This window comes from Microtus pennsylvanicus, chromosome 2, assembly GCF_037038515.1.
Source record: "Microtus pennsylvanicus isolate mMicPen1 chromosome 2, mMicPen1.hap1, whole genome shotgun sequence".
Classification (NCBI taxonomy): Eukaryota; Metazoa; Chordata; class Mammalia; order Rodentia; family Cricetidae; genus Microtus; species Microtus pennsylvanicus.
The window spans coordinates 104,952,252-104,978,949 of record NC_134580.1 but is presented as its reverse complement, the minus strand read 5'-3'; the positions used below and the strand labels follow the sequence as shown (position 1 = coordinate 104,978,949).

General features: G+C 40.4%; 1 protein-coding gene across 5 annotated transcripts in view; it reads left to right on the top strand.

The window, feature by feature from the left end:
* The first annotated feature begins 5,060 nt into the window (after positions 1–5,060).
* The window catches only part of Trpm7 (transient receptor potential cation channel subfamily M member 7), an 86,423-nt gene continuing 64,785 nt past the window's right edge, over positions 5,061–26,698 (top strand). For 4 of the 5 annotated variants that reach the window (XR_012909702.1, XM_075962067.1, XM_075962070.1 and 1 more), the window contains exons 1-4: positions 5,061–5,325; positions 18,199–18,278; positions 23,400–23,438; positions 25,632–25,830. Coding sequence is in view for 3 of the 5 variants with exons in the window: in XM_075962067.1 (XP_075818182.1) it covers positions 5,323–5,325; positions 18,199–18,278; positions 23,400–23,438; positions 25,632–25,830 (321 nt within the window). In the remaining 2 variants the exon portion in view is untranslated. Of the gene's footprint in view, positions 5,326–18,198; positions 18,279–23,399; positions 23,439–25,631; positions 25,831–26,698 lie in introns of those variants that run through there. The other variant, XM_075962068.1, reaches the window with a different exon arrangement.

Here is a 26,698-nt window from a genome sequence, read left to right as displayed (position 1 = left end):
ATTAGGGCACAGAAAAAAACGGTGGGCTGGAGAAAGGGCTCGCAGCTAAGAGTGCATACTGCTCTTCCAGAGGGCAGGCAGCAGCCAGAACACCTGTGGTGGGCGTTCATACTGCCTCAACTACAGCTCTGTGGGGATCCAATGTCCATAGCTTCTACAGACAATTGCACTCACATGCACACAGACACATTATTAAAAACAAAAATCTCTTTTTAAAAGATACGTTGTTTAATAGAAAATACATAACATGCAATGGGAACGAACATTCCCGAAAAGGCTGCATGTGTGTTGAGGGGAGGGCTACCAATTCTCAAAATAAGAACCTTATAAATTATACTAATAAATGGACTCTTCATAGAAGAGTGCTTGGGAGTATGTCGAGGCAAGGCTGAAATAGAAAGATTTTAAAGTATCTGGACATTTCTTATGTATACATGTGTGTGTATGTTTGCATGTATGTATTATTGAAGCAGGATCTCCCTATTGTAGCCCTGGCTAGCCTTGGACTCCCAGCGATCCTCTTGCCTCTAGAGGCCTTACAAATTGGGGGATTAAGCCAGGCGGTGGTGGCGCCCGCCTTTAATCCCAGCACTCGGGAGGCAGAGGCAGGCGGATCTCTGTGAGTTCAAGGCCAGCCTGGCCTACAGGAGCTAGTTCCAGGACAGGAACCAAAAAGCTACGGAGAAACCCTGTCTCGAAAATCAAAAAAAAAAAAGCGGTACACAAGTTGTGGGATTAAAGGTGTGCATCACTATGCCCAACTCAAACTTGTTTATGAGAGCTACAAGAGCCACTGAAGAATTTCCAGTATAGGAGTGACTTAAAGTGCAATCCTTATTCCATTCATTCTGGGCAATGCTTTCAGACTTGTTATGAGAATCCCAGGCCTCTAACCACTTAAAAGTGTCAGTGTGGGTTGGTTAGGCCTTTCTACGTATTCTCTTGTCTGGGAATGCCCTTTTTCTGTATATTTTCACAAGACTCAATTGTAATTCAAGTGCTTTGATGATTTCCCAACATCTCCCAGTTGTGATTAGATTCTACCATGAAATAATGATTTGGTCATACCGTAATTTTATCAGTTAGATATTGCTACATAAATTATCCCAAAATTTAGAGGCGTATAAGAACAGTAAACAGTAGTTTTCATAGTTCCCAAGGGTAAGAATGTTGGGAATGGCTTAGCTGATTTCCTCTCAGAGGCCTTTGGAGTTAATGAGGGGGCTGAAGCCTTCCACAATGGCTTACCTACATGGCTGGCAAGTAGGCACAGGCTACTGGCAGGAGGCCTTCGTTCTTGTCAGGTGTCCTCTCTGAAGGGCAGCTTGGCAGCTAGTTCTCTCTGAATGAGTGATCTAAGCGATCAAGATGGAAGCCAAAGCATTCTTTGTGGTCAAGCCTCAGAAGTCACACACTGATAGTTCTACAACACCCCATTGAGAACATGAGGTCAATGTGAGATTGTCAACCATAGGGTAAAAACACTGAGGGCATTATCAAGGCTAGTTAACATGGTGTCAGCATGGGTTCGTTCATCTTATATTTCACTTGGTACTATCCTTATGCACTACTCACTCTCAGAATGACCCATGCCAGGTATCTGAAAGTCAGTGCCCTGCCATGACCTAAAGACCTCCCAAGGAACCACCTCTAAACATGTTATTATGATTATGATTGTAGTACAAGACGATAAGGAGTGGGCTGGAGAGATGGCTCATCTTTAAAATTCTTTGTGTGTGTGTGTGTGTGTGTGTGTTCTTTCCACCTTAACACTCTGTCCAGGAAGTGTGTGTGTGTGTGTGTTCTTAGTGTGTTTGTGTGTGTACGTGTGTGTTCTCTTTCCACCTTAACACTCCATCCAGGAAGGAACCCAGATCTCTAGGCTTCTGCAGCAAGCACCTTTACCCACCAAACCATTTTGTCAACTTACAAAAACTTTCTTGAATTAAACGCTTTATTAATTTTTTTAATTATTATTTTACCTTATGTGTATGGGTGTTTTGTCTGTGTACCACAGTGTACCTGGTGCACACAGAGCCCAGAAGAAGTGGAATCCTTTGGGACTGGAGTTACAGGTGGCTATAAACTGCCATGGGGGTGCTGGAAATTGAACCTGCATCCTCTGAAAGAGCAGCCAGTACTCTACCACCGAATCACCTCTCCAACCCTGAATCGAACTGTTGTAAATAATTGGAGGAGAATGGGATGCAGTGAGGATGAGAAACATACATGCCATTGACCAAAATGGAAGAGCTAAGGGAAAGAGGTGTTGGAGAAAGGACTGTTTACTAACATTTTCTGAAGCATCAGCTCATCAGTCTTGTTACTCACTGTGCTGGATAGTTACATGTTAACATGACAAACTAAAGTTACCTGAGAGGAGGGAACTCAATTATGAAACCATCTCCATGGGTGTAGGGAGCTGGCTCCGCCCCTCACCCGAGGGGGGCTGCCCCAGTGGCTTGGACTGACCAGCTTAGCTACCATCCAGGCCCACAGCTGGGCCTTGGGTTGACCCACCCTAACTTCTCCCCCATCCTGGACCTACTGGAGTTTGTGAAGGACTTGTCCTGTGGAAAGACACCTGTAGAATCTCCACAACTTGGGAAAGCCTTGGGATATCAGAGAGGAGTTCCAGTGAGGATCCAGAGAGGATGGGGTACTGGAACCCAGAGGCCTTGAACCAGACCGATGACTCATTGCAAGAAATATTTGCAAATAAAGTAGACTGTGTGATACACCTCAGCTCCCAGTGCTGCTGGGACAGTGAAGAGGTGTTGGAGGGAAGATGGACGAGTAAAGACTTTCTTCTTGTCTTTACTTCTTATTTTTGTTTGCTTGCTTGCTTTGGTTTGATTTTTAAAAAATGTTTTTGTTTGAGTGGCACTACAGGGGGAGGGGAGGATATGGGAGAACTGAGACGTTAGCAGAATGAGGGTACATGATGTGAAATTCCCAAAGAATCAATGAAGAAATTATGTCAAATTAAAAATAATATAAAAAAGAAAGGAAGAAAAAGAAAGAAAATGGGAGAAATGAAGAAAAGAAGGAAAGAAAATGTCTCCAAAAGATCAGGCTCTATGTAAGCCTGTAAGGCATTTTCTTTATTGGTGATTGATGGGGGAGGGACAGCCCATTGTGGGTAGTACCATTCTGGGCTGGTGTTCCTAGGTTCTATAAGAAGGCAGGCTGAGTAAGCCATGTGGAACAAGCCAGTAAGCAGCACCCTTCCAAGGCCTCTGCATCGACCCGTGCCTCCAGGTTCCTGCCCACACTGCTTTGGACGATGTACTGTTCTATGGAGCTGTGCTTCAAAAACTCTTTCCTCCCCAAGTTGCTTTGGTCATGGCGTTTCATCACAGCAACAGAAACCTTAACTATAACAATCACTGACATCGAATACAACTGTGCCTCACATCCACAGGCTGGCCCTGGAGATCCGCCTGCCTCTGCCTACAAAGTACCTTTGCCTTCCATGCCACCGCACCCAGCTCTGCCTGACACAATCTTAGGCACTCAATAAATATTTTTATTTAATACATTATTCTTCAGAATGCCTTCTGGTGAGCATGGATAAACTTCCAGGCTGTCTGATGTCTGAATATTTCAAATGTTTTGGTTAGTTCCACCAAAGAGTATTCCTGCTCACCATTTCCCACTTGAAGGTTTTCAGTTTACCAGAATTCTGAACTTACTTACCATTTTATTTCTACATCATGCAGGAAAGGAAACATTTGCTGCAGCGACAAAAAGACCCCGCGTTCCCAAGAAATTAAGTGCTTCCACTTCACTATATTTTGATTTTCTTGTTTGTCCTATCTCCTAGACTATAAAGCCACTACAGGCACAAAATGTAAAGATCCAGCTGAAATCACAAAGATTATTTATTTATTGAATGATTGCATAAATTAGTGAAGACCCCCTGAAATCTGGACTGGAAATCTATTATAACATATATATTAGAAGTTTTTCTTTTCTTTTTTTCTTTTTAGACAGGTCCTCATTATGTAGTTCTGGTTGGCCTGGAGCTTGATATGTAGACCAGGTGGGCCTTGAAAGCAGAAATGTGCCTTCCTCAACATCCCAACTGCTAGGATTAGAGGCATGTGCCACCATGGTCTGCAATTAAAACATTTTCCTCCTACTCCTGCAAAATGGGGTGGGGAGTATGTATCCCTGGTTGGCCTGGAACTTGCTGTGTACACCAGGCTGACCTTCAATCTATAGCGATTCATCTGCCTCTGCCTTCAGAGTGCTGGGATTAAAAGCATGCATCATCACATCGTGTTTTTAATGTAAAAAAATTAAAGAGAGAAGATCGAGGCAGAACGGAGCCTTAAGACGAGGAGCCTTTAAATCTGTCAGAGCGGAAAGAAGACGTGTCAAAAGCAGGTTTGGTTTCGTGTTTTTAAGACGGTGTCTGACCAGCTTGGAATTTACTGGAATCCTTTTGCCTTAGCGTTCTGAATGCTGGGAACTACAGGCATGTACCGTTACTCCTAGCCTTAAAAAAACTATTTCAGGATGGCAAACGCCTGTAACCCCAGCACTGGGGAGAAAAAGCAAAATCCAGAGTTCAAGGTCACTTGGGGCCAGAAGCCTGGGATACAAGAGACTCAAAAACCACTAACTGTCTGGAATTGCAGATCAGGGGATCTGAGGGCATTGCACACACATGGTACACAAGACATACATTCAGGCAAGTCACACATGCACTTAAAATAATAAAATAAGCCACTAATAACAGATAAAAATAATAAACAGATTGCACCCTTGATGGGAAAGAGGAGCGTGCGGAAAGCGATCACAAGTAAGCAACTTAGAGCGCAAAAGCTACAGGCGTGCGGTGCCGCCGTGGGAGCTGCGCCTGCCGAACCGTGTCTTAAAGCGGACCACGTTCTCGCACAGGCCGGGGCAAGGGAAGCCCAAGCCGGCGGCACCGGGAAAGCGGCAGCGAGGCCCTTCCCGGAGGCTGGGCGGGGCTTCGGCGTGGGCCGCAGTCAGCGCGCCCTTCACGTGACGCGCCCTCCGCGCGACGCAGTCGACGCGCCCGTCACGTGGCTGCCTCGGCCCGTCTCCGGCGGAGGCGGGCGCGGGCGCGTCCCTGTGGCCAGTCACCCGGCGGAGCTGGTCGCACAATTATGAAAGACTCGACTTCTGCTGCTAGCGCCGGAGCTGAGTTAGTTCTGAGAAGGTTTCCCGGGGCTGTCCTTGTTCGGTGGCCCGTGCCACCGCCTCCGGAGACGCTTTCCGATAGATGGCTGCAGGCCGCGGAGGTGGAGGAGGAGCCGCTGCCCTTCCGGAGTCCGCCCCGTAAGGAGAATGGTACGGAGCCGGGCCTGGCGCGGGCCGGCGGGCGGGCAGGCGGGCCTCGCGGGAGCACGCGCGGCGCCCCGGGGAGCTCTGCGGGCCTCCGGGGCGCCGTCGCCAGCGGAGGAGCCGCCGGGTTGACACGGAAAAGGAGGGAGGGCTGGCGTGGTAACGGAAAGGGGAAGGGAGCGGGTTCCGAGCTGGGACTTGTTGGCTGTGCGCAAACGCTCTACAGGTACATTTCTCTATTTTTTTCTTCTTTTTCTTTCGTAGCCGAACGGGAGGGATTTTGATGGTGTAGACGGTAATGTGGCTCGGGTTTTCCTTTAGCGAGAGGGAAGGGACGGGGAAGGCTGAGACAGTGGGTGCCAGGTCTGCGTCGAACTCCCTCGTCTGCTGTCCCAGACAGTTTGTTGCGAGGTGCAGACGGGAGGGAGTCGCTGCGGTGCAGCGGTGGGGAGAGCTTTTGTTGTCGCTAAGGCCGGGCACCGGATTTGGAGATTTCTTACAAAGAAAGCCATTTAGATCTAGGACCTGAGCAGGGCAGGCATTCCTGGTCAGTAGTTTCACTTGATATAGGCTTTGTGCAAACTGGTCTCCCTTTGGCGAAGCCTGACAGGTTTAGCTTTCTTCCTTTCTTCCTTTCTGAGACAAGGTATCGCTGTGTAGCCCTGGCCGTCCTGGAACTCACTATGTAGACCAGGCTGGCCTTAAACTCAGAGATCCGTTTCCTTCTGCCGCTCGTGTGCTGCGATTAAAGACGTGCGCCACCACGCCGGGCTTACCAAACTTAAATCAGGCATTTACTTATAAAGTATTGTGTGTTAAACTTTGAATAAATAATGCGTTTTCCACCTTCTTTCGTAAGATGTCAGTGAAGACGATTTTTTTTTTTAATTTTTTTTCTTGAGACGGGGTCGCTTGTAGTCCAGGGTGGCCTCAAACCCCGAAGCTGCCTCGATCTCCTCAGCGCTGAGATTACAGTTGTCTGTCACCATCCCTGACTTTTCCTATTTCCTGAAAGGAAACTTCAAATCCCACTACCTCCGCTAAATCATTTCGTTTTAAGTACTTAAGTGGCTTTGATTTAAAGGCTTCTACTGGAGGGTGAGTTGAATCAAAGTGTCTTGCAAGCTGTTAGATACTTACTGACTATTCAGTGATATAACTAGCTTTTCAGTTTAGATGGTAACCAGCATAAATTTGAACACACTGACTCTGTATTTAAAAAAAAATTCTTTCATTAATTGATGAAATCGCCCCAAAATTACTTTGTAAGTAATTCACCATGTATGTCAGATAGTGTGAACTTAATATTGTTAGGACATGGATAAACTTGAGGAATCTCACTTTAAAATTTGAAATTAAGAGTCATTTGTTTGTTTGATTTTGTTTTTGTTTTTCGGGACAGAATTTCTCTGTTTAACCCCCTGCCATCCTGGCACTCAATCTGCTTCTGCCTTCTGAGTGCTGGGATTAAAGGTGTGGCCACCACCACCCGGCTAAATTGAGTCTTAATCTTTTTTCCTACTGCTTAAGTCCTAACTTCTATTGAATTGGGTGGTTAACATTACAATGAATTGGAGAATTGAACTTTTCAGTTTATTTTAAAGTTTTTTTTTTTTTTGTTTTTTTGTTTTTCGAGACAGGGTTTCTCTGTGGTTTTGGAGCCTGTCCTGGAACTAGGTTTTGTAGACCAGGCTGGTCTCGAACTCACAGAGATCCGCCTGCCTCTGCCTCCCGAGTGCTGGGATTAAAGGCGTGCACCACCATTCTAATTTGAAGTGCATTAGTACTTTTAGAGATTTGTTGATTCTCTGGTTCAGTTCCATTTATATTTAGAAAATGGTTATCTGTATAATGTGTTTTTGGTTAGAATGCCCACTTCCCTGAAGATTAAGAATTTTTAGAACCTCTTGAGTCTTTCTGTCTGAAGGGGAGCAGTTCTTCAACTTTGGTAGACTTGGCTCTTACTTTATCAAATTAAAATTATTTTTCTCACTTTTTAAAGAATGGTTCAGGCTATTATGCCCAGGCTGGTTTCCACCTCCTGGGCCAAAGGGATTCTTGTGTCTCCGCCTCCTGAATAACTGTAACTATAGTTGTGTACTGCTCCACCTAGTTTAATGTCATAGGCTGCTCTCATTAGCTTCTAAAGGTAGATGATCATTTTTCTCTATTTGATGTCAGGAGCTACGTTAGGATTAGAGTCTGTTAGCACTTTCTTGTCTCTCCTCCCATTATTTAAACATACTAATCTAATACTTAACTATCCATATTCCAGAGTACTGGAAACCTCAATCTTTTCCTTTACTCTTGGGAAGAAAAAAGACTCCTAAGACAAGCCACATCAACAGTTTTAGCAACCTTGACAAAATTTACTTATTGTAAAAAGTATGCACAAAGTGAGATTTAACAGGTGTGGTACCCACTTTCTTCTGACAGTTTGGTAGTGTGCCAGAAGTGATAGATGAAAAGGTATTTAAGAAGCTGCTACTATGAGGAGACTGGAGAAGCCCTTTTTTATATTTGAGCGAGCGCTTCACCTTACCTTTTTAAATACTAAATTTATTTATTATGATTATAGCGTTATGCCTGCATGCCAGAAGAGAGCACCAGATCTCATCATGGATAATTGTGAGCCACCATATGGTTGCTGGGAATTGAACTCAACAAGTGCTCTTAATTTCTGAGCCATGTCTCTAGCACCCCCCCCTTTTTTTTTTAAGATTTAAGTATACTGTGTTCTGCCTGCATACATGCCTGCAGGCCTGCAGGCCAGAAGAGGGCACCAGATCTCATTACAGATAGTTGTGAGCTACCTTGTGGTTGCTGGGACTCGGGACCTTTAGAAGAACAGGCAGTGCTCTTAATTGCTGAGTCCCACCTTACCTTTTAATGTGTGTATTAAGTTTGTTGTTGTTTTGTTTTGTTTTTTTCAAGACAGGATTTCTCTGTAGCTTTGGAGCCTGTCCTGGAACTAGCTCTTGTAGACCAGGGTGGCCTCAAACTCACAGAGATCCGCCTGCCTCTGCCTCCCGAGTGCTGGGGATAAAGGCGTGTGCCACCACTGCCCGGCGTGAATCAAGTTTTTGTAATCTTTAAGAATATAATTTACTATAACAGACACAGGATATTGTAAGAATATAATAGGCTTGAAACAAAATTTAATGTGATTAGCTAGTAGATGTTAGCTATTGTTCTGAATGTTTTACACAAGCCAGTTACATATTAATCACTCAAGAAAACTATGAAGTAAATACTTATTTCTCTATTAATTAAATATGAAGAGAAGCACAATTAAAATTTCCAAGTTACTAAATGGTGGAATAGGAATTGATCAGCCTGGGAATGGAGCTTACTATTGAGGAGATGTATACCTGTGAGCTTTCAGATGAAAGGTGTTAAGGGTAAGTTTTTTGTTTTGCTTTAAAGTAAGATTGGAAGCTGGAGAGATGTCTCAGTAGTTGAAGAGCACTTGCTCTCTTCCAGAGTATCACAGTTTGGTTCCTAGCACCTACACTGGGCAGCTCACTACCAGCTGTACTGCAACTCCAAGGGCTCTGACACCTTCTTTTGGCATGTATTGACAAGCACATGGTAATATGCATAATAAAGACAGAAATCTTTGTTTTTAAAAAGTAAAATCACTGCTATTTTTGTTTGTTTGTTTTTCGAGACAGGGTTTCTCTCTCTCTCTCTCTCTCTCTCTCTCTCTCTCTCTCTCTCGGGGGTGGGGGTTTTGAGACAGGGTTTCTCTGTAGCTTTGGAGCCTGTCCAGGAACTAGTTCTTGTAGACCAGGCTGGCCTCAAACTACAGAGATCCGCCTGCCACTGCCTCCTGAGTGCTGGTATTAAAGGCGTGCACCACCAGAGACAGGGTTTCTCTTGTGTAACTCTGGTTGTCTTGGAACTCGCTATGTAAACCAGGCTGGCCTCGAACTCACAGAGATCCAGCTACCTCTGCCTCCTTAGTGCTGGGATTAAAGGTGTGGGCCACAACAATCTAGCAGATGTATTTGTTTATTATACCATATTTTCTTCCACTAACATGAAAACTAGTAGGATTTACTTTATGGGTAAGCTCCTTACATATAGACAGGTTACATGCAGCTCAGTTTTACTTATTCTACTTTGACAAATACAGACTTTAACTATGTGAGGGGATTCTTAGTAGTTTGGAAAAGTTATCTATCTACTAACCTAAGAGTAAATTCTGGGGGCCGGAGAGATGGTTCAGTGGTTAAGAGCACTGGCTGCTCTTCCAGAGGTCCTGAGTTCAATTCCCAGCAACCACATAGTGGCTCACAACCATCTGTAATGAGATCTGGCGCCCTCCTCTGGTGTGCGGGCATACATGGAGGCAGAATGTTGTATACATAATAAATAAATAAATCTTTTTTTAAAAAAAGTAAATTCTGTATTAAGGCCTGAGAAAAATGTATGTATCAATAAAGAACTATGAAAATACTGAGGGGTAGATCATGTGTTAATATCATTTGTTTAGTGTTAACAAGGCTTTCTAATAGATAATGCCCCACTACTTCTTTACATATCCCCTTTTCAGTTTAATTTTTGTTATATATCTAAACACTTACTGGCTATGTATTTGGTGTATCTTTTGCTTTGTTAGGACAAAAGTCACTTTTAGAGAATCTACCTCTAAGTGTCTGCTTTGAATGATACAATGTTTCTGTAGTTTTAGGCGTTTGAACACCTGGTTCCCAGTTGTGCTGCTGTTTGAGGAGGTTTAGGTGGTACAGTCTTGCTGAAGAAAGTATACCATTAGTGGTAGCTTTGAGATGAAAAAGTTTATCTTACTTCCAGTTATTTATTGTTTCTTTTTTATGGTAGATGATGTGAGCTCTTAGCCTCCTGTTCCTCCTGCTTTCCCACCATGATGGACTCTTAACCTCTCCTGTAAGGTGTCCTGTTCATGGTGTTTTATCATCACCACAGCAGGGAAGGAACTAATGCATACAGTATGCGCTATTACCTAGTGAGCCAGTGGTTCTCAACCTGTGTGTTTCAACCTCTTTAGCTAACCTTTATCTTCAAAAATAGTTACATTACAGTTCATAACAGTAGCAAAATTACATCAGTAGCAATGAAAATAATTTTATAGTTGGGTCACCACAATATGAAGAACTATAGGAAGAATTAAAGGATTGTCGCATTAGGAAGGTTGAGAACCACTGCTCTAGCTTCCTTGTGGTTTTTAATATACTTAAAGTGTGCATATATATATACATATATATATATACATACATATACATATACATACATATACATATACATATATATATATATATATATATATATATATATATGTTACACCTTTCTCACCTTCCCCCCCATATTATCATTCAGGGCCTGCTTGGATTTACTTTGAGCAACTCTGTTGGAATGTGTCTACTAGAACTGTGACATTTTAAACCTGGCTAAACTACCTGAAAGCCAAGAAGAAACCCCTTAGTTCCTGATGCCCACCCCAGTGCTGCATTCCGGACTCACTGATTCCAGCTCTTGTGGGGCCTGCCTCATTCATTTACCAACTCATCTTAAAGCTTCTGTGTTCAGTCTCAGACCCTGTGTGTGGCTTCAGCCAACATGGGCCAAAAGAGTCACATTTTATGTTTTCACCAAACTCTCCTCTACCCATATTCTCCTTCCGGCTACTTGGCAGGACCTAAGACTGAAATTATGATGCTAGATTAGCAAACAGAACCTTTAATTAATAGCTGACCACCTGTCCTTTGGGATTTTTACTGCCTGTGTCAGAAAAATTACTGAGTTTCAGTAGCTGATCAGCTATAAGCAATGCTGTTAATTCACTGTCTAGCTAGCAGTTTTGAGGGTGCTTATTGGACTTTTTTTTAAACTAAATTTTGTCTTAAGGTAACTAAAATTAATATATCAAAAAGTTAATCCGAGTGGTGATAACACACACCTTTAATCCCAGTACTTGGGAGGCAGAGACAGGTGGATCTCTGTGAGTTTGAGGCCAGCTGGTCTACAGAAGGAGTTCCAGGACAGGCTCCAAAGCTACAGAGAAACACTGTCTCAAAAAACAAACCAACAAAAAAGTTAAATAATATTTGTAAGTGTATGTATTGTAGTTAGGGTTTTTATTGACTAAAAGCATATGGAATCTAAAAAGTCAGAAACAAGTAGAGAACAGTGGCGAGTAGGGTGGTAGAGTGTCAGATTGGAAGCCTTTACCACCCGGCCTTCATACAACATGGAAGAACGGTGCTACTGTGGGTAGGTGGGAGAGGTGTTATATAAAGGGCTATATGCTCTGTTGAGATTTTCCCCTCAGATCACCAGCCCACTCCCATCCTCAGGAGTGCTTTCCCTTTCTGACATTGTCTCTATACCTATTTCTAATCATGTGTCCCATGTCCAATTCTTTGCTGTGGAACATAAGAACCTAAATATTTAGGCGGGAATCTTTAAAAGACCCAGATCTACACCTATAACATTGGGAGAGAATCAGGGGATACATTTAAAGTGTTTAAACTTATTGTCATAAAAGGAATACAATCTGAAAACCTAATTGATGTGATGAATAATATTTTATATACTTGAAATCTGCTGAGAGTATATTTGGGTAATAGATATATTAGTTTAATTACAATCACTTCACAGTATATTTAGAAACATCAAATTACATACCCTGAAGTTACACTACTTTTCTTACTGTTTTGTTTGAATTGGGTCTGGCTTGTAGTCTAGTTAGTTAGACCTCAAAACCCCAATCCTCCTGCCTCCATGTTCTAACTGCTGGGATCACAGGTAGTGCCACTACATCTAGATAATGCCTACAGTTCTTTTTTGTTTGGTTTTTCATGTTTTGAGACAGAGTTTCTTTGTGTAGCAGTTCTGGCTATCCTGGAAACATTCAGTTCTTACTAGTTAGTTATACATCATTAAAGAAATAAGTTTTTTTCTCTCCCTCCTAGAGCAAAAAGCAGGATTAGGATCTATCTGCTCTATGGTTGATCTAAGAACTGTCATCAGAGAGGAACAGTTGATATTGACTTGTTGATAATCTATGGTCTTTTTTAAAATTATTTGATTTTTATCATTTTATGTGCATGGGTGTTTTGCCTGCATGTATGCCCTGTATCATATGTAAGTAATGATGGTTGATGCCAGAAAAGGGCATCAGACTCACTAGAACCGGCCTTGTGGGTGGTTGTGAACCACAATGCGAGTGCTGGGTATTAAACTTGGGACCTCTGGAAGAGCAGCCAAGGCTCTTAACCACTGAACCATCTCTCCAGCACCATCTGTGACTTTTTGAAGTCTTTTTCTTTAGTTGAGTCCAAGAAATTTCTTGGTGGATGTAGTGGATATTTGTCTATTGCAATATAAGGAAGGGGTGTATTTGGGTTTATAGTTCCAGAAGCATAGACCACGGCCTTCTTAGTCATAGGCTGGAGAGATGACTCAGCAGTTAAGAGCCCTGGCTGTTCCCCCACAGGACTCAGGTTCAATTCTCAGTACCCATATTGCAGCTCATAACTGTCTGTAACTCTAGTTCCAAGGGATTTGACACCATCACACAGACAAGACACCAGTGCACATAAAAATGAATAAATCATTTTTAAAAAGTTTTAGTTAGGGTTTCTATTGCTGTTATAAAACACTATGACCAAAACAACTTGCAGAGTAAAGGGTATATTTCATCTTGTGCTCCATCATGGAGGGAAGTCAGAGCAGGAACTTAAGGCAGAAACGTAGAGGCAAGAGCTAAAGCAGAGACTTTGGGGCAGTGCTGCCTATTGGCTGGCTCCTCATGACTGCTCTGCCTGCTTTATACAACTCAGGACCAGCTTCCCAGGGGTAACTTTGCCCACAGTGAACTGTGCCCTCCAACGTCAATCATTAGTCAAAAAAAAAAAAAAAGTCTCAGATTTTCAGAAGTTCATCTTCCCAGATATAACTCTAGCATGTGTCAGGTTGACAGAATGATCAGGACAACTGACTGACCCCTTGTCAACTTGACAGTGCTACTACATTACTATTAAACCACAACTCACTTTCTTATTCTCAAGATCTCATATTAACATAATAATTAAAACATTCCAACTTTTAAAAGTCCAATAATCTTTAAAACACTTTAAAAGTTCAAAGTCACTTGTGCCCGGTTGTGGTAGTAGAGGCAGGCAATTCTCTGAGTTCAAGGCCAGCCTGCTCTACAAAGGAAGTTCAAGACAGCCAGGGTTACACAAAGAAACCCTGTCTTGAAAAAAAAAAACAGCACCCCCCCCCCCAAAAGTTCAAAGTCTCTAAAATAGCTAGGTTCCCTAACTGTAGGTTCCTGTAAAATCTGAAAACAAGTTAAATACTTTCTTATTCCAACAGGGAAGAACCAGGGCACAGTTATATTCAGATTAAAGCAAAACCAAAGTCCATTGATGTAAAGCTAAGTGTCAGACATCTGGGACTCACGATCTTCTGGGTCTTAAAGGGCACAGGTAGTTCCACCTCTGTCTGTCTCTTCATACATAGCATGTCTCAGGCTCAGACCAGCTCCATTTCATAGCTATTGCTATCCTTGGTGATTGTCCCATGTCTCAAATTCTGGAGTCTCCGCTCTAGTTGGTCTGCACCTTAACCAGTAGCCTTTCCTGGGCTCTCTTTAGGGACTCTGACCCTGTCACACATGGTACCAAGCCTCAACTTGGCCTCTTCATTCCTGGACCTTCTACAGCAACTGAGGCTGCATCTTCAGCTCTGGCCTCTCCTGCTCTCGCACAGTGTCAGGCCCCAGCTGGTCTCATTGACTGTTTCATGCCTTTAGAACCGAGTATCACTCTTATATGTGACCATGGCTGCCAGCATGCGGTACAGCCTTGGTTCCCATCTGGACTACAGTGTACTGATCCTGAGGAAACACTTCCTAGAAGTGTTTTGCCTTAGTGATGCTGTTCTCCTTATCCTCCTCATTTTTTTCAAGTTCTGATCATTTATTTGTTACTCTTTTTTTTGGAGACAGGGTTTCTCTGTGTAGTCCTGACTCTCTTGGAACTCACTTTGTAGACCAGGCTGACTTGAACTCAAAGATCCACCTGCCTCTACTTCCTGAGTACTGGATTTAAAGGCATGTGCCACCACTCCTGGAATATTTGTTACTTTGAAAGACTTATTTTTGACTGGACTCAGATTTAGAAGTAGAAACTTTCAGACAGTCCACATCTGTCTCTTGGCATATTGGTCATATTTCTTCATTCTTTTGTCCAAAGTTCAGCATATTCTGAAACCTCCTCTTTGCTTTTCTTCTTTTGTTGTTTCTTCAGAGCTAATACATTGGCATTTGTGTTGCAGGATATGTAGGGTAGCAAGATTTCAATTTTGGATGTTTTGGTCCTGGGCTCTTTATATTTTTTGTTCAAGGCCTATCTGACATCATATTGGTACACACCATCTTTAAAGAGATTAAAAAGCTTTCAGATTCCATAAGCTCTTTTGGGCCCCAACCCTTAAGTACAGTAGTATATGTTAACCATTGAGGTCGGTAGTATCTGTCAAGTCCAGGAAAACACACATATTTGCCCTTTCTTTCTCTCGCTTCCTCTTTCTTTAAATCCCCGCTTCTTAATGGTAGAGAATGTTCAGATTGATGTCCACAATGCATCCCAGAACAGATTTGCACTTCCTCTCTTCAATTCTTGCTCTGTAAGTAAAAATGCCCCTTCCTTACTTAACAGCAGGTGCCCTCTTCTGTGGTTCAAGACACCTTGCTTCATGGGAAAAGCTTGTTGTTCCCACCACTGATTCCTACCACAATTAACCTCTGTGGCCATGTGCTTCTCATAGAAAATATAAAATCTGTGTTCATCACCCACTTCAATGAACTTCTGGCAGCTGATGGTCTGGGAAAGGGATATTAAGCTTCATCTTGACATGGCTGACTACCTAGGAGGTGCCACAAAAAGGAGCTGTTCTTTTCTTAATCACAGCTGATTCTTCAACCCTAGCTGACCAGTATGGATTGTCCCAGCAAAGCCAAGATTTCACTTCTGTGGTTCTGATCTCTTGTTAATGAAAGCTAATTCTTCTGCACCAGCTGACCAGAACCACAGATTCTTAATTCAAATATGGATTGGTTCCCAAATAGTCTTTAAGGGACTCAAACTTTCCTCTGAAACTACAAAAATTAGGCCTCTGCTGTCTGCTCTGATCTCAGCATTATCTTCTGAGTTCCTACAGCAGCTCTTTAAGCTCTGAACACTTTGGGTTTTCCAGCTCAAAGTTTTAATGTCCTTCAGCAGTCATCCCCCAACATGGTCAGGTCTATTACAGTAATGTCCTATAATTTAAGGACCAATTTTTATATTAGGGATTCTTTTCTGTTGTGAAAAAAACACCATGACCAAAGCAAATTGAGGAGGAAAGAGTTTATTTCAGCTTATAGCTCTCAGGTCACACCCCACCATTCAAGTCCGAGCAGGAGTTTGCAGGGAGGAATTGAGGCAGATGTCATGGAGGAACTTAGTAGCTTATTTATACTTACTGGCTTGATCCTATGACTTGATCAGCCTGCTGCCCAAAGATGGCACTGCCCCCAGTGTGTTGGCTTTCCTATATCAATCATTAATCAAGAAAATGTACCCACAGGCTTGCCTACAGGCCATCTCACAGAAGCATTTTAGGTATAGATTTCTTTTTATAACTTTGCTTGACTTCTGGGCTTGATGGCTAAGGATCTATATTTCAGTCACTATAGTATTGAGAGAATTACTTTGGCATTTGCTGAGATAGGCAAAACTTCACGAAGAATGAGTGTTTGTGTGAAAGTTTGAGGTACATTTTAGGTATCAAAAGAGCTGAATGCCAGGCAGTTGATATGTGATGTAAGAATATAGTGGAAGATTTGGATTGAAATACATTTTTTTTGTTTGTTTTTGAGATGTGTCTGTGCAGACCAGGCTGCCCTTGAACTCACTCCCAAGTGCTGGGTGTTCATTACCGCACCTGGCCTGCAATTTTTTTTTCCAGTGTTGGGATGGAATTCAGAAATGGAAATTTGTGAATTACCTAATGTTTGTTTAAAAAAAACTGTTTTAAAAGATTAGGAAGGAAGGTTGGACATGGGGTCACACCTCTTTAATCCCACCCAGCACTTGGAAACAGGTGAATCTCTGAGTTCAAGGCCATCATGGTCTACAGAGAGAGGTCCAGGACAGACTCCAAAGCTACAGAGAAACCCCTGTCTCAAAAAACAAAAACAAACAAACGAAAAAACCCACACAAAACAAAACCAAAAACAAACAAAAAATTCCTTCAGATTGGCCTGTGGGTCTATATGTGAGGCATGTTCTTTTTTGGGGGTGGACGAGGAGGGTATCTCTGTGTCGCACCAGCTGTCCTGGAACTCTGTAGACCAGGCTGGAATGGTGTCTAGGTCAGAGATCCATCTGGCAGGGCACATTCTTAATTGTTATTTGATGCAGGAAGGCCCAGCCCACTGTATTTGGTGCTGTTCTTAGGCAGGTGGGCCTACACTGTTTAAGAAAGGTAGCTGTCAATCTCATTTCTCCATGATCTCTGCTTCAGTCTTTGCCTTGACTTCCCTCAATGATGAACTGTTAGTTGGAATTTAAAATGAAACAAACCTTTTCCTCCTCGAGTTGTTTTATCACCACAACAAGAAAACAAACTAGAACAGATAGACACATCATTCAAATCTGAGAACTTTAGATGCTTGTGACATTTATTTTGATTCTTAAATATTTTAACTATTGAAGGCTAATTTTGTCTGTGCTTTGTTAATTACAGTGCAATCATCTTGTAGGTTCTATAAGTATACATTGTCTGAATATTTGCTGATTCAATGTTTGTAGATAAATATACTATCATTTTTTGTAAAACTGTGTGTGCTTGAAGAAAGTGGGTCTTTTCTATGTGGGATGCAGAAATAGGCATGCGTTCATCAAGTTGAACTTGTTAATTGTGTTAAAACTTTAAAGAATACCTTTCCTGATTAGAAAGAAATGTATTAAATGTATGTGATCTAGAATTGTTTAATTCTCATTGAATTTTTGCTTTTTTAAAAATCTTTGATGTGGGGGGCTGGAGAGATGGCTCAGAGGTTAAGAGTACTGCCTGCTCTTCCAAAGGTCCTGAGTTCAATTCCCAGCAACCACATGGTGGCTCACAACCATCTGTAATGGGGTCTGGTGCCCTCTTCTGGCCTGAAGGCATAAAACACAGACAGAATATTGTATACGTAATAAATATTTAAAAAAAATCTTTGTGGTTGATCTTACATAAGATGGACACACAAATTTGGTAGATTAAATGTTTATAATCATTTAATAACTTACTGTATTTCCCATCCAGAAACTTATGAGCCCTACCCTGTTTAGCTTCCAAGATCAGATGAGATAACTAACTACTTTCTGGGTGGATCATAGATAACCTGCTTTATTTCTGTTGATTTTTTTTCCTTTGACTAGAATTTTGCTTGTTATCTTTTTATATCGCAGTACCATTAGCTATTATGTGCCCTTAACCTTTCTAGAAATACCTGATAGCTTAGGCTGGGCTTTTGTTTTCCTCTAAGTTAAATGTGGCTGTCACTTTTGGCTCTTTTAAATGGCTTAGGATGACATTAGTCCCTCTTGAGGCTTACTGTATGAGTCTCACACTTGCTTTGTTTCCTCTGGCACAGCACTGTCAAATCATGTTTACTTCAGTGGAATTATTTTAATGATTTATTTAGGTGTGCCAGCACCGATAATCATATATAGCGCCTATTTAGTGGATTAAAACAAGATTAAATACCACACACATTTTTGTGCATCTATTGTGAATTTATTTCCTTAGATTAGCAGGCTGTAAACTTGTAAACCATCCTTGAACTCTCTGTTTTAGTCCCAGAAATCCTGGATAGAGAGCACTTTGACCAAGAGGGAGTGTGTGTATATTATACCAAGCTCCAAAGACCCTCACAGGTAAGCATGCATTGGTTTCTTCTAGAATTTTCTAGAAATTTAGATGTAAATTTATTGTTATTTGCTTATAGTAAACAAAATAATATAAGGTCACTGTTAATTTTTCTTTTGAGAATGGAAAAGGAGACTGAGCAAGTTACTAGTGCTCTGGAATTTCTTTCCTCGAACTGTTTGCCTGTCTTGGAACCCTAACTGTCTAAGCACAATAGAAACTACAATAAAGTTCTTACCACTACCACCCCATCCTGAAAACATAAAGTTACTTCAGAATTTGTTTAGTGGGCATATTAATATGTACTTACGGTTGATGCTGAAGAATATGAGCCCCGTGGACACTTCTCCTGCCTTCTTGCTTGGAGATTAAACCTAAGGCCTCTCACATGTTCCTGTCTATGTATATAGTATAATATTTACTAGAAAAACTGTCATCAGAGAATATAGGTATTCAATTGCCTTTTTTTTGTCTTTCAAATGGCTTTGAGAGGAAGGGAATTTGATAGTTAAGACATTATAAATAAGGAAAAAGTTGATCTTGTGAAACATCTAAGAAGTAATCTCAATATGACTAGAGAGATAGCTCATCAGTTAAGAGTGCTGACGCTCTCATAGAGGACCCAAGTTCAGTTTCCAACATCTGTATCAGACTGCTAGCAACTGCTTGTAACTCCAACTCCAGGGGATCTGACACTCTGAACTGTGCTGTCATTCATGCATAGATACCCCCCCCCACAGTTACACACATCTGTAATTACAAATAAAATTAAAAATAAAAGAAAAAAAAACATTCTTGGGCCAATGAGATATGTGCCAGTAGGTAAAAAGACTTTCTGTACAACCCTGATGAGCAGGGTTCAGTTCAATACCCATGACCCACAGTGGAGGAGAGAGCTGACCACTGAAGTTATCCTTTGCCATGCACACACACTAGGAAAATGACAGAGAAAGTGGGTATTTATTTAGTGGGCTATGGAGGGGAAGGGGGAAGGGGAGAAGGATGAAGAGCAGAAAGAGAGAGAAATGGGGGGAAGGAGGGGAAAGGAGAAGTTATCTCTTCGAGAGAGACAAAAAGAGGGAAAAATATATTCTTAAGATTTTTTTTTGGTTTTTTTGAAGTGTAAACTTAGTAAGAAATAAATTAAAAATACAAATCAAAGGTTATTTCCTAACTTTACAAGGGAAGAAACATGGCAAGTGGTTCTCAACTTTCCTAACGCTGTGACCCTTTAATATAGTTTCTAATGTTGTGGTGACCCCAACCATAAAATTATTTTGTTGCTACTTCATAACTAATTTTTTTTATGAATCATAAATATCTGATCTGTAGGATATCTGATACGCAACCTCCAAAGGGATCATAGCCCACATGTTGAGATCTGCTGATTTAAAAGACCTTTGGATTTTCTCACCCCTTCCTTCTGTCAAACCCTGTTCTCTGTCGAATAAACTTGCTCTGTAACTTTCACTTCTATTGAGTATGTGATTATTTTTTTCTTTCTTTCTTTTCTTTTTTTTCTTTCATTTGGTCAGTCTCTTCTTTCCTCCCCAGTGTGTAGCCCTGCCTGTCTTCACGCTCAAGGCAGTCCTTCAAAGTGCTGGGATTACAGGCACAGGTCACTCACTATACCTAGTTGGGCATATGACTCTTTCAAAAATTGCTAAAAAGATTAGCAGTGAAGCTCTGGGCTTGATCCAGAGCAACACACAGGAAAGATTTTTGTCAGTAATAATTTTTGTTGTTGTTTTTAGTGTTTAAGGACTCCACTGTTAGTTTATGTAGTGCTAAATGATTTGTAAGTGTGTTAATTATGACCGGTAGCAAATACAAGTAGGTTCTTGATTGAATATTGTCTAAGATAGTGCATTCTGTTATCTTCAAGAAATGGTGATAAGTGGAAAATACTTTTTTTTTTTTTTGAGGTATGCTATTCTTTTTCTCTTTGTTTTTTCAAGATGGTTTCTCTGTAGTCCTGGCTGTCCTGAAACTAGATCTGTAGACCAGACTGGCCCGCCTCTGCCTCTTAGTGTCCCTCCCCTCCCCTCCCTCTCTCCCTCCTTTCTTTCTTTCGAGGTTTTTTGTTTGTTTGGTTGGTTTTTTTGTTTGTTTTTGTTTTTCAATGTGCCTATTTGAATGGGTGTTTTGCTTGCACACATTTAAGTCCTTCCTTTGCATGCATGATACCCGTGGAGGCTGGAAGCCAGTACTGATTCCCTGGATCTAGAGTTACAAGTGGTTGTGAGTGTCCATGTGTTTGCTGGGAACAGAACTGGATCCTTTAAGAGCAGCAAGTACTCTTAACTGCTGAGCTATCTCTCCAGCCCATTTTTCTTTTGTTTTAGGACTGGGCCTTGTTGTGTTGCGCAGGTTAGTTTTTGAACTACTGAACTCAGGTGATAACAGTTTAGTTCTCTGGTTGCCAGGATTGCTGAAACTGTCAGTTCCTACCTGCCTTACTTGCCTTACCTGCCTCTTGATTTTTAGTTGGCCAAAATAGTATATGTTATAAATTTGAATTTAGTCTTGGAAAAGTATTTTTTAAAATGTTCTCCAGATTTTAGTAAATTCCTGAAAAAGGTTTTTCTTTAGTTGTGTTTGTGTGTGTGTGAGTACTTGTGTGTATGGGTGTTGTGTGGAATGTGTGCATTCATGCGGCAGCCATCCATCTTACTCTTTGAAACCCAGTGGCCAGGCTGGATGGTTTGCAAGCTCTAGGGAGCCCTCCAGCTCTGGGGTTTCAGACATGCACTGTTGTGTCTCTTCTCCCCCACCTCCTTTCTCTTTCCTAAATGTGAGTGCTGGGAATCTAGATGCAGGTCTTTATGCTTGTGTGGCAAGCATTTTACTGACTGAGGCAAATTTCCAGACCCTGCAGAAATCTTTAACTCTCCCAATCATTATATAACCTTAATATCCCTTAAAATAATTAGATTCTGTGATTTTTTCCCCCTAATATCTTATAGTTTACTAAAGGTGAGTTCTGTTGTTATATCACAGGGAAACACCATGAGTAGTTCCTAACACTGGGGTTTATATTTAGGATCCTAATTTACCATGCTAGTTCTCAGATACCATTTTTCTTTCAGAAAAGTATGATTTTTTTGGTTTATTAAAAATTATGGATTTGGAGTCAAGGACGGCATATGCCTTTAATCCTAGCACTTTGGGAGGCATAGGCAGATGGATCTCCACGATTCTAGGCAAATCGAATTCCAGGCAAAATCGAGTTCCAGGACAGCTAAGTTATACAGAGAAATTCTGTAAAAACAAAGCAAAACAAATGCTACCAAGACCCTCCCAAAACATTACCGCCAACAACAAAAACCAATGGATTTGGCAGGGTGTGGTGGTGCACACTTTTTAATGCTTGGCAGGCAGAGGCATTTGGATTTCTGAGTTCAAGGCCAACCTTTTCTATGTATAGTCAGTTTTATGCCAGACAAAGCTGTATAGTGAGACCCTGTACCCCCCCCCCCAAAAAAGCAATTCAATACAAAAAAAGAAGCAATACAATAATAGATTGTATTGTTGATAAGTTTGTTATGATTTTGTTAGTTTTACTCTGCAGTAGAAATAATATAATCACCAGACATTAAAAAAACCACAAACTGTTATCAAATAAAAAATGAAAGTCTTCCCACTACTATTCTTTGGCCATAATATTCTGGTACTGTCCATTCCTTGACATTCCTTCCAGAGAGACCTGGTTAAAAAGCAGTCAGCGGTGAGTTCTCATCGCTAGCATTCATCTGAAAGCTCCTAGAAATAGTCTTTGCACGTTTAAGTACATACTGTTTTATCTGTTGTGTGCTACTTATCTTGGAGATCATCACTTCATTCTTTCTCTTTGTTTTCTTTTGAGACAGGATCTTACTGTGTAGCCCTCACTGGCCTGAGACTTGGCTCTGTAGACTAGACTGATCCAGAACTACAGCCATCCTGCTGCCTTTCACACGCACCATCTCACCTGACTTAAACTTTACCCCTGTACTTTTTAAGTGGTACTGGGGCTAGAACTCAGCCTTGCATGTTCTAGGCAAGTCTCTACCACTAAGCTATATTCCCAGCTTATTTTATCCTCATTTGTTGCATTTTTGAGTTCTATGTCTGGATCATTTGTGTTAGTATGGTAGTTCCTTATTGATGAACAGTTTAGTTATATTCTCTTTTTCTCTTTGATGTTAAAAATGCTATAATGTATTATCTTATAATTTTGATTTTTTACATATACTTCAGATATTTTAGGCTGACTTTAGCATATATTTTCAAAATATATTTTGAAATATATTTTGGTTATCAGTGCTAGGGAGTTGAATCCAGTGTTTTATGCCTGTTAGGCAGGTGTTCTACCACTGAGCTACATCCCCAGTTCTAATCCAAACTTCTAGAACTTGACACAGAGTGTGAGGAGTTGGTATTTTTTATTTTATTTTGACAAGTATAAAATTGTCTTTCATAAAAATACAGTTCATAAAATATAGTTCACCTTAATATAAATGCTCTATATGTTCATGAAGCTATTCAAATATTTTTAAGTCTTTCCTAATTTAATCTTTATGTTTTTCTGTGAGCTCTTCATAATTTTCCATTTTTGTGGTTTTTTTTTTTTTTTACAAATTGATTTGAGAAAGCTCTTTATATAATGGGGAAATTCTTTTTTTAAAGTTCATGTTTAGATCTTATTAGTTGCATGTAAACATGATTTTATATAGTTAAATTTGTCTTTTTACTCTGTTGTAGTTGCTTAGTTTTATTTCAGAATTAATGGTACTTAAAATATAAATCTATTAAAGCCAGGTGGTGGTGGTGCACACCTTTAATCCCAGAACGTGGGAGTTAGAGAAAGGAAGATCTCTGTAAGTTTGAGGCCAGCCTGGTCTACAGAGCTAGTTCCAGGACAGGCTCCCAAGCATCACAGAAACCCTGTCTCAAAACAAAACAAAAAAAAAATCTATTTAAATATAAAGGGTTAGTTGAATGTATAAACCAATGTATGCATGATCTATGTTATCTACTGAAATGATATATTATGGTTTTCCTTTGTTTCATACTTATATGAATTTAAATAGTTAATTTTAAGATAAATATTTTTATGAAGTAATAACTTACCTTTCTGCATTTTATAGATGTCTTCCAGGATGTCAGATCTGTCAGCAGCTTGTCAGGTAAGTTTAGTATGAATTGCAGAAATTTTGAAAAATATGATATATGAGAACACCTAGGTATAAAAAACGCTAGGTATAATACAGCGGTATTAAATTTACGTGATAGTATACTTAAGGACATTTTGTTCAAACATTTGACAATGGTGCTTCAAATTTAAAGGTACTACATCAGGTTTGTGAGAGTCTTAGTTGACCAGAGAGTTGAGGGACAGGGGATTATGAAAAGCAAAAGAGGCTGTAGGAAGATCTGACAGTTAAAGATACTGTGGTTCTATCAGGAAACAACAGTGTAAGATACAAGTTGTGGTTGGTAGGCTGGGCTGCCAGCATTCAGGAGATAGGCAGGCAGATCTCTGAGCTCATGTAGTGAGTTCCCAGCCAGCCAGGGCTATACAGTAATTCCCTGTCTTAAAACAAAAACAATTGGAGAGAAATAAATAGGGACCAATTCATTTAAGTATAGTATATGGTATGTCTTTTACTTCTGATTTTCCATTAGAAAATTTGATTTCTTTTAGAAGAGGTAGGTAGCGAACTGGAGATATGGCTTGTTTGTTAAGAACATTAGCTGTTCTTCCAGAGGATCCAAGTTTGATTCCCAGCACCCACATGGCTGCTCCCAACCATCTGTAGCTCTAGTTCCAGGGGATCCAGTGTCTGCTTCTAACCTTTGTTGGAATTACTTGAATGTGATGCACATAAATATTCAGATATATACTCATACACATGAAATTAACATACTAGATTTTCTTCTTCCTCTTCCTTTACAACCATCATTCTTTCTGCATGTTTTTGAAAATAGAATCTCACACAGCCCACACTGGCTTTAAACTTCTTGACTGAGGCTGGTCTTGTTCCTACTCCTCTTGCTTCCACTTCCCAAGTGTTGGGGTTACAGGTATGTGCCACCACACCTGGGCAGAATGTATCATTTTTAATTTATATTCATGTGACTATGTTTTTTTTAATTAGGTTATATTCTAGCTTGTTTTAGGGTTTTTTTCTCTTTACCATTTTCAGCAATGCCCTAGCATGACCTGTCTACCTATATCTATTTGTCTGTCTGTCTGTCTGTCTATACCTACCTACCTATCTGTCTATATTTGAGATGACGTCTGTGTAGTCCTGGATGCTTTCGAACTCACAGAGATTCACCTGCCTCTAATTCTTTTAACTGCTGGTATCAAAGGTGTGTGCACCCCCACTCCTGGCCCTAGTAAGGTTTTGTTTATTCCTGGCTGGTCTATATTTTTTGTTGAACTAAAGATGTAGAGTCAAGAATTTTCAAATTTGGATTTTTTTTTTTACTTCAGCGTGTTTTAAATTTTAGTCCCCATTTCTTCCTTTTGGAAGTTTAAATTATATATTTTGAGCTATTTTATATTATTCTAACTTTTAAAACGTCTTCTAGTTCTCCTTCATTGTGTCTGTATTTTCCTCACCTCTCTGGGGCATAGTCTTAATATTTGGTGCTTATTTCTAATACTTCTTTTATATCATCTGTCATTTTTTATTTTATTTAGTGTTGTCGTCCCCCCCCTTTTTTTTGAGACAGGGTTTCTCTGTGTAGCCTTGGCTGTCCTGGAACTGAATTCAGAAATCTGCCTGCCTCTTCCTCTGCCTCTAAGTGCTGTGATGAAAGGTTCTGCCACTACCATTCAGCCTATTTTTTCCCATTGATCTACTACTTTTTTACTTCATTGCATGCCTAGGACAAACACTTTTTTCAGCCCTGTTGCTATTTCTTTTGTTTTATTTAAGATAGGATTTTTTTTTTTAATTATTCCCAGTAAACCTCAAGCTTATGGTCATCTTTTCATGTTCTCTAAGTATTTGTAAGCCACCATGTGTTGCTTCATGCCTGGGAAGTTATTTCTCTCTCTCTCTCTCTCTCTCTCTCTCTCTCTCTCTCTCTCTCTCTATCTCTATCTCTATCTCTATCTCTATCTCTATCTATCTATCTATCTTCTGTTTTTACTCGTTTAATTTTATTTAGTGCCCCCCTCTCCCTTTTGAGACAGGGTTTCTCTATGTAGCCCTGACATTCCTGGAACTCACTTTGTAGACCAGACTGGCCTTGAATTCACAGATCTGCCTGCTTCTGTCTAGAAGAGTGTTGGGATTAAAGGTGTGTGCCACCACTACCAGTGAACAGGCTCTTTATCTTAATATGCTTTTGCTTTTTACCTTTAGGTGTTTCTGTGGTCGTTTGGTCAAGCAACATGCTTGCTTTACTGCAAGTCTTGCCATGAAATACTCAGATGTGAAATTGGGTGAACATTTTAATCAGGCAGTAGAAGAATGGTCTGTAGAAAAGCACACGGAACAGAGCCCAACAGATGCTTATGGAGTCATCAATTTTCAAGGGGGTTCTCATTCCTACAGAGCTAAGGTATGCCAATTGATTATTTTATATTTCATTTATCTTGTAATATGTGTAGTGCCAAAACAGAAAGTAAGGTGCAGTGCATATAAGTTCTTTATTATAAGGGTTGACATAAGTACAGAATTACTGTATTTTTGCAGATCAAATAATTTATCATTATCAAAAGTATTTATTTTATTGACAGAATCTTTGTTTTCTGAAAGGAGGGCTAAACCTCTTTTTTTTTTTTTTTTTTTTTTGCCTTTTAAACTTTTCTTAAGGTAAAAGACTCATTTTCTTGAGAAGCCAAAGTATTAGGATCATGTGAATCTACTGTTGGGATCAGTCTAGGTAGTATAGAAAAAGCCTGTCTGCTAAACAAAACCAAATCCCCCAAAGTGTAGTATATATAGTCTTTTAAAATTAAATCTTTGTATTTGATTTTAAATGTAACCATCTTAGTATTAGCTGTTTGTCTCCCTTTTTTCTTTATCCCTTTGTCTTATATTGTTTTTAAGTTTTTTAATTAGTGGCTTCCTTTACTTATACATTATTCTAGTGTTCTTTAGTATAATCTTGTAATAAACACAGTTTAACTTGCTCTCCCTTTAACCACTCTCCAATGTAAAAATGTTCAGAACATCTGTAACTGCACTGTTTCTCTTGTGGCTTATGTGCATTTGTTGGCAGGAATTTAAATTCTGTGTATTTTAAAATTCTGTAATGTAATTGTTATTTACATTGACATTTTATAAACTTTGCATTGTTCCTCCTCCCTGGCTTAGGAAGAGCAGTACATATTCATCTCCAAATTTTCCTAATTTAATCTCATAAGTTCTTACTGCTTTCGTAGCAGACTGATTCCTAAAACACGTTATTTGTCTTAATGCTTCCT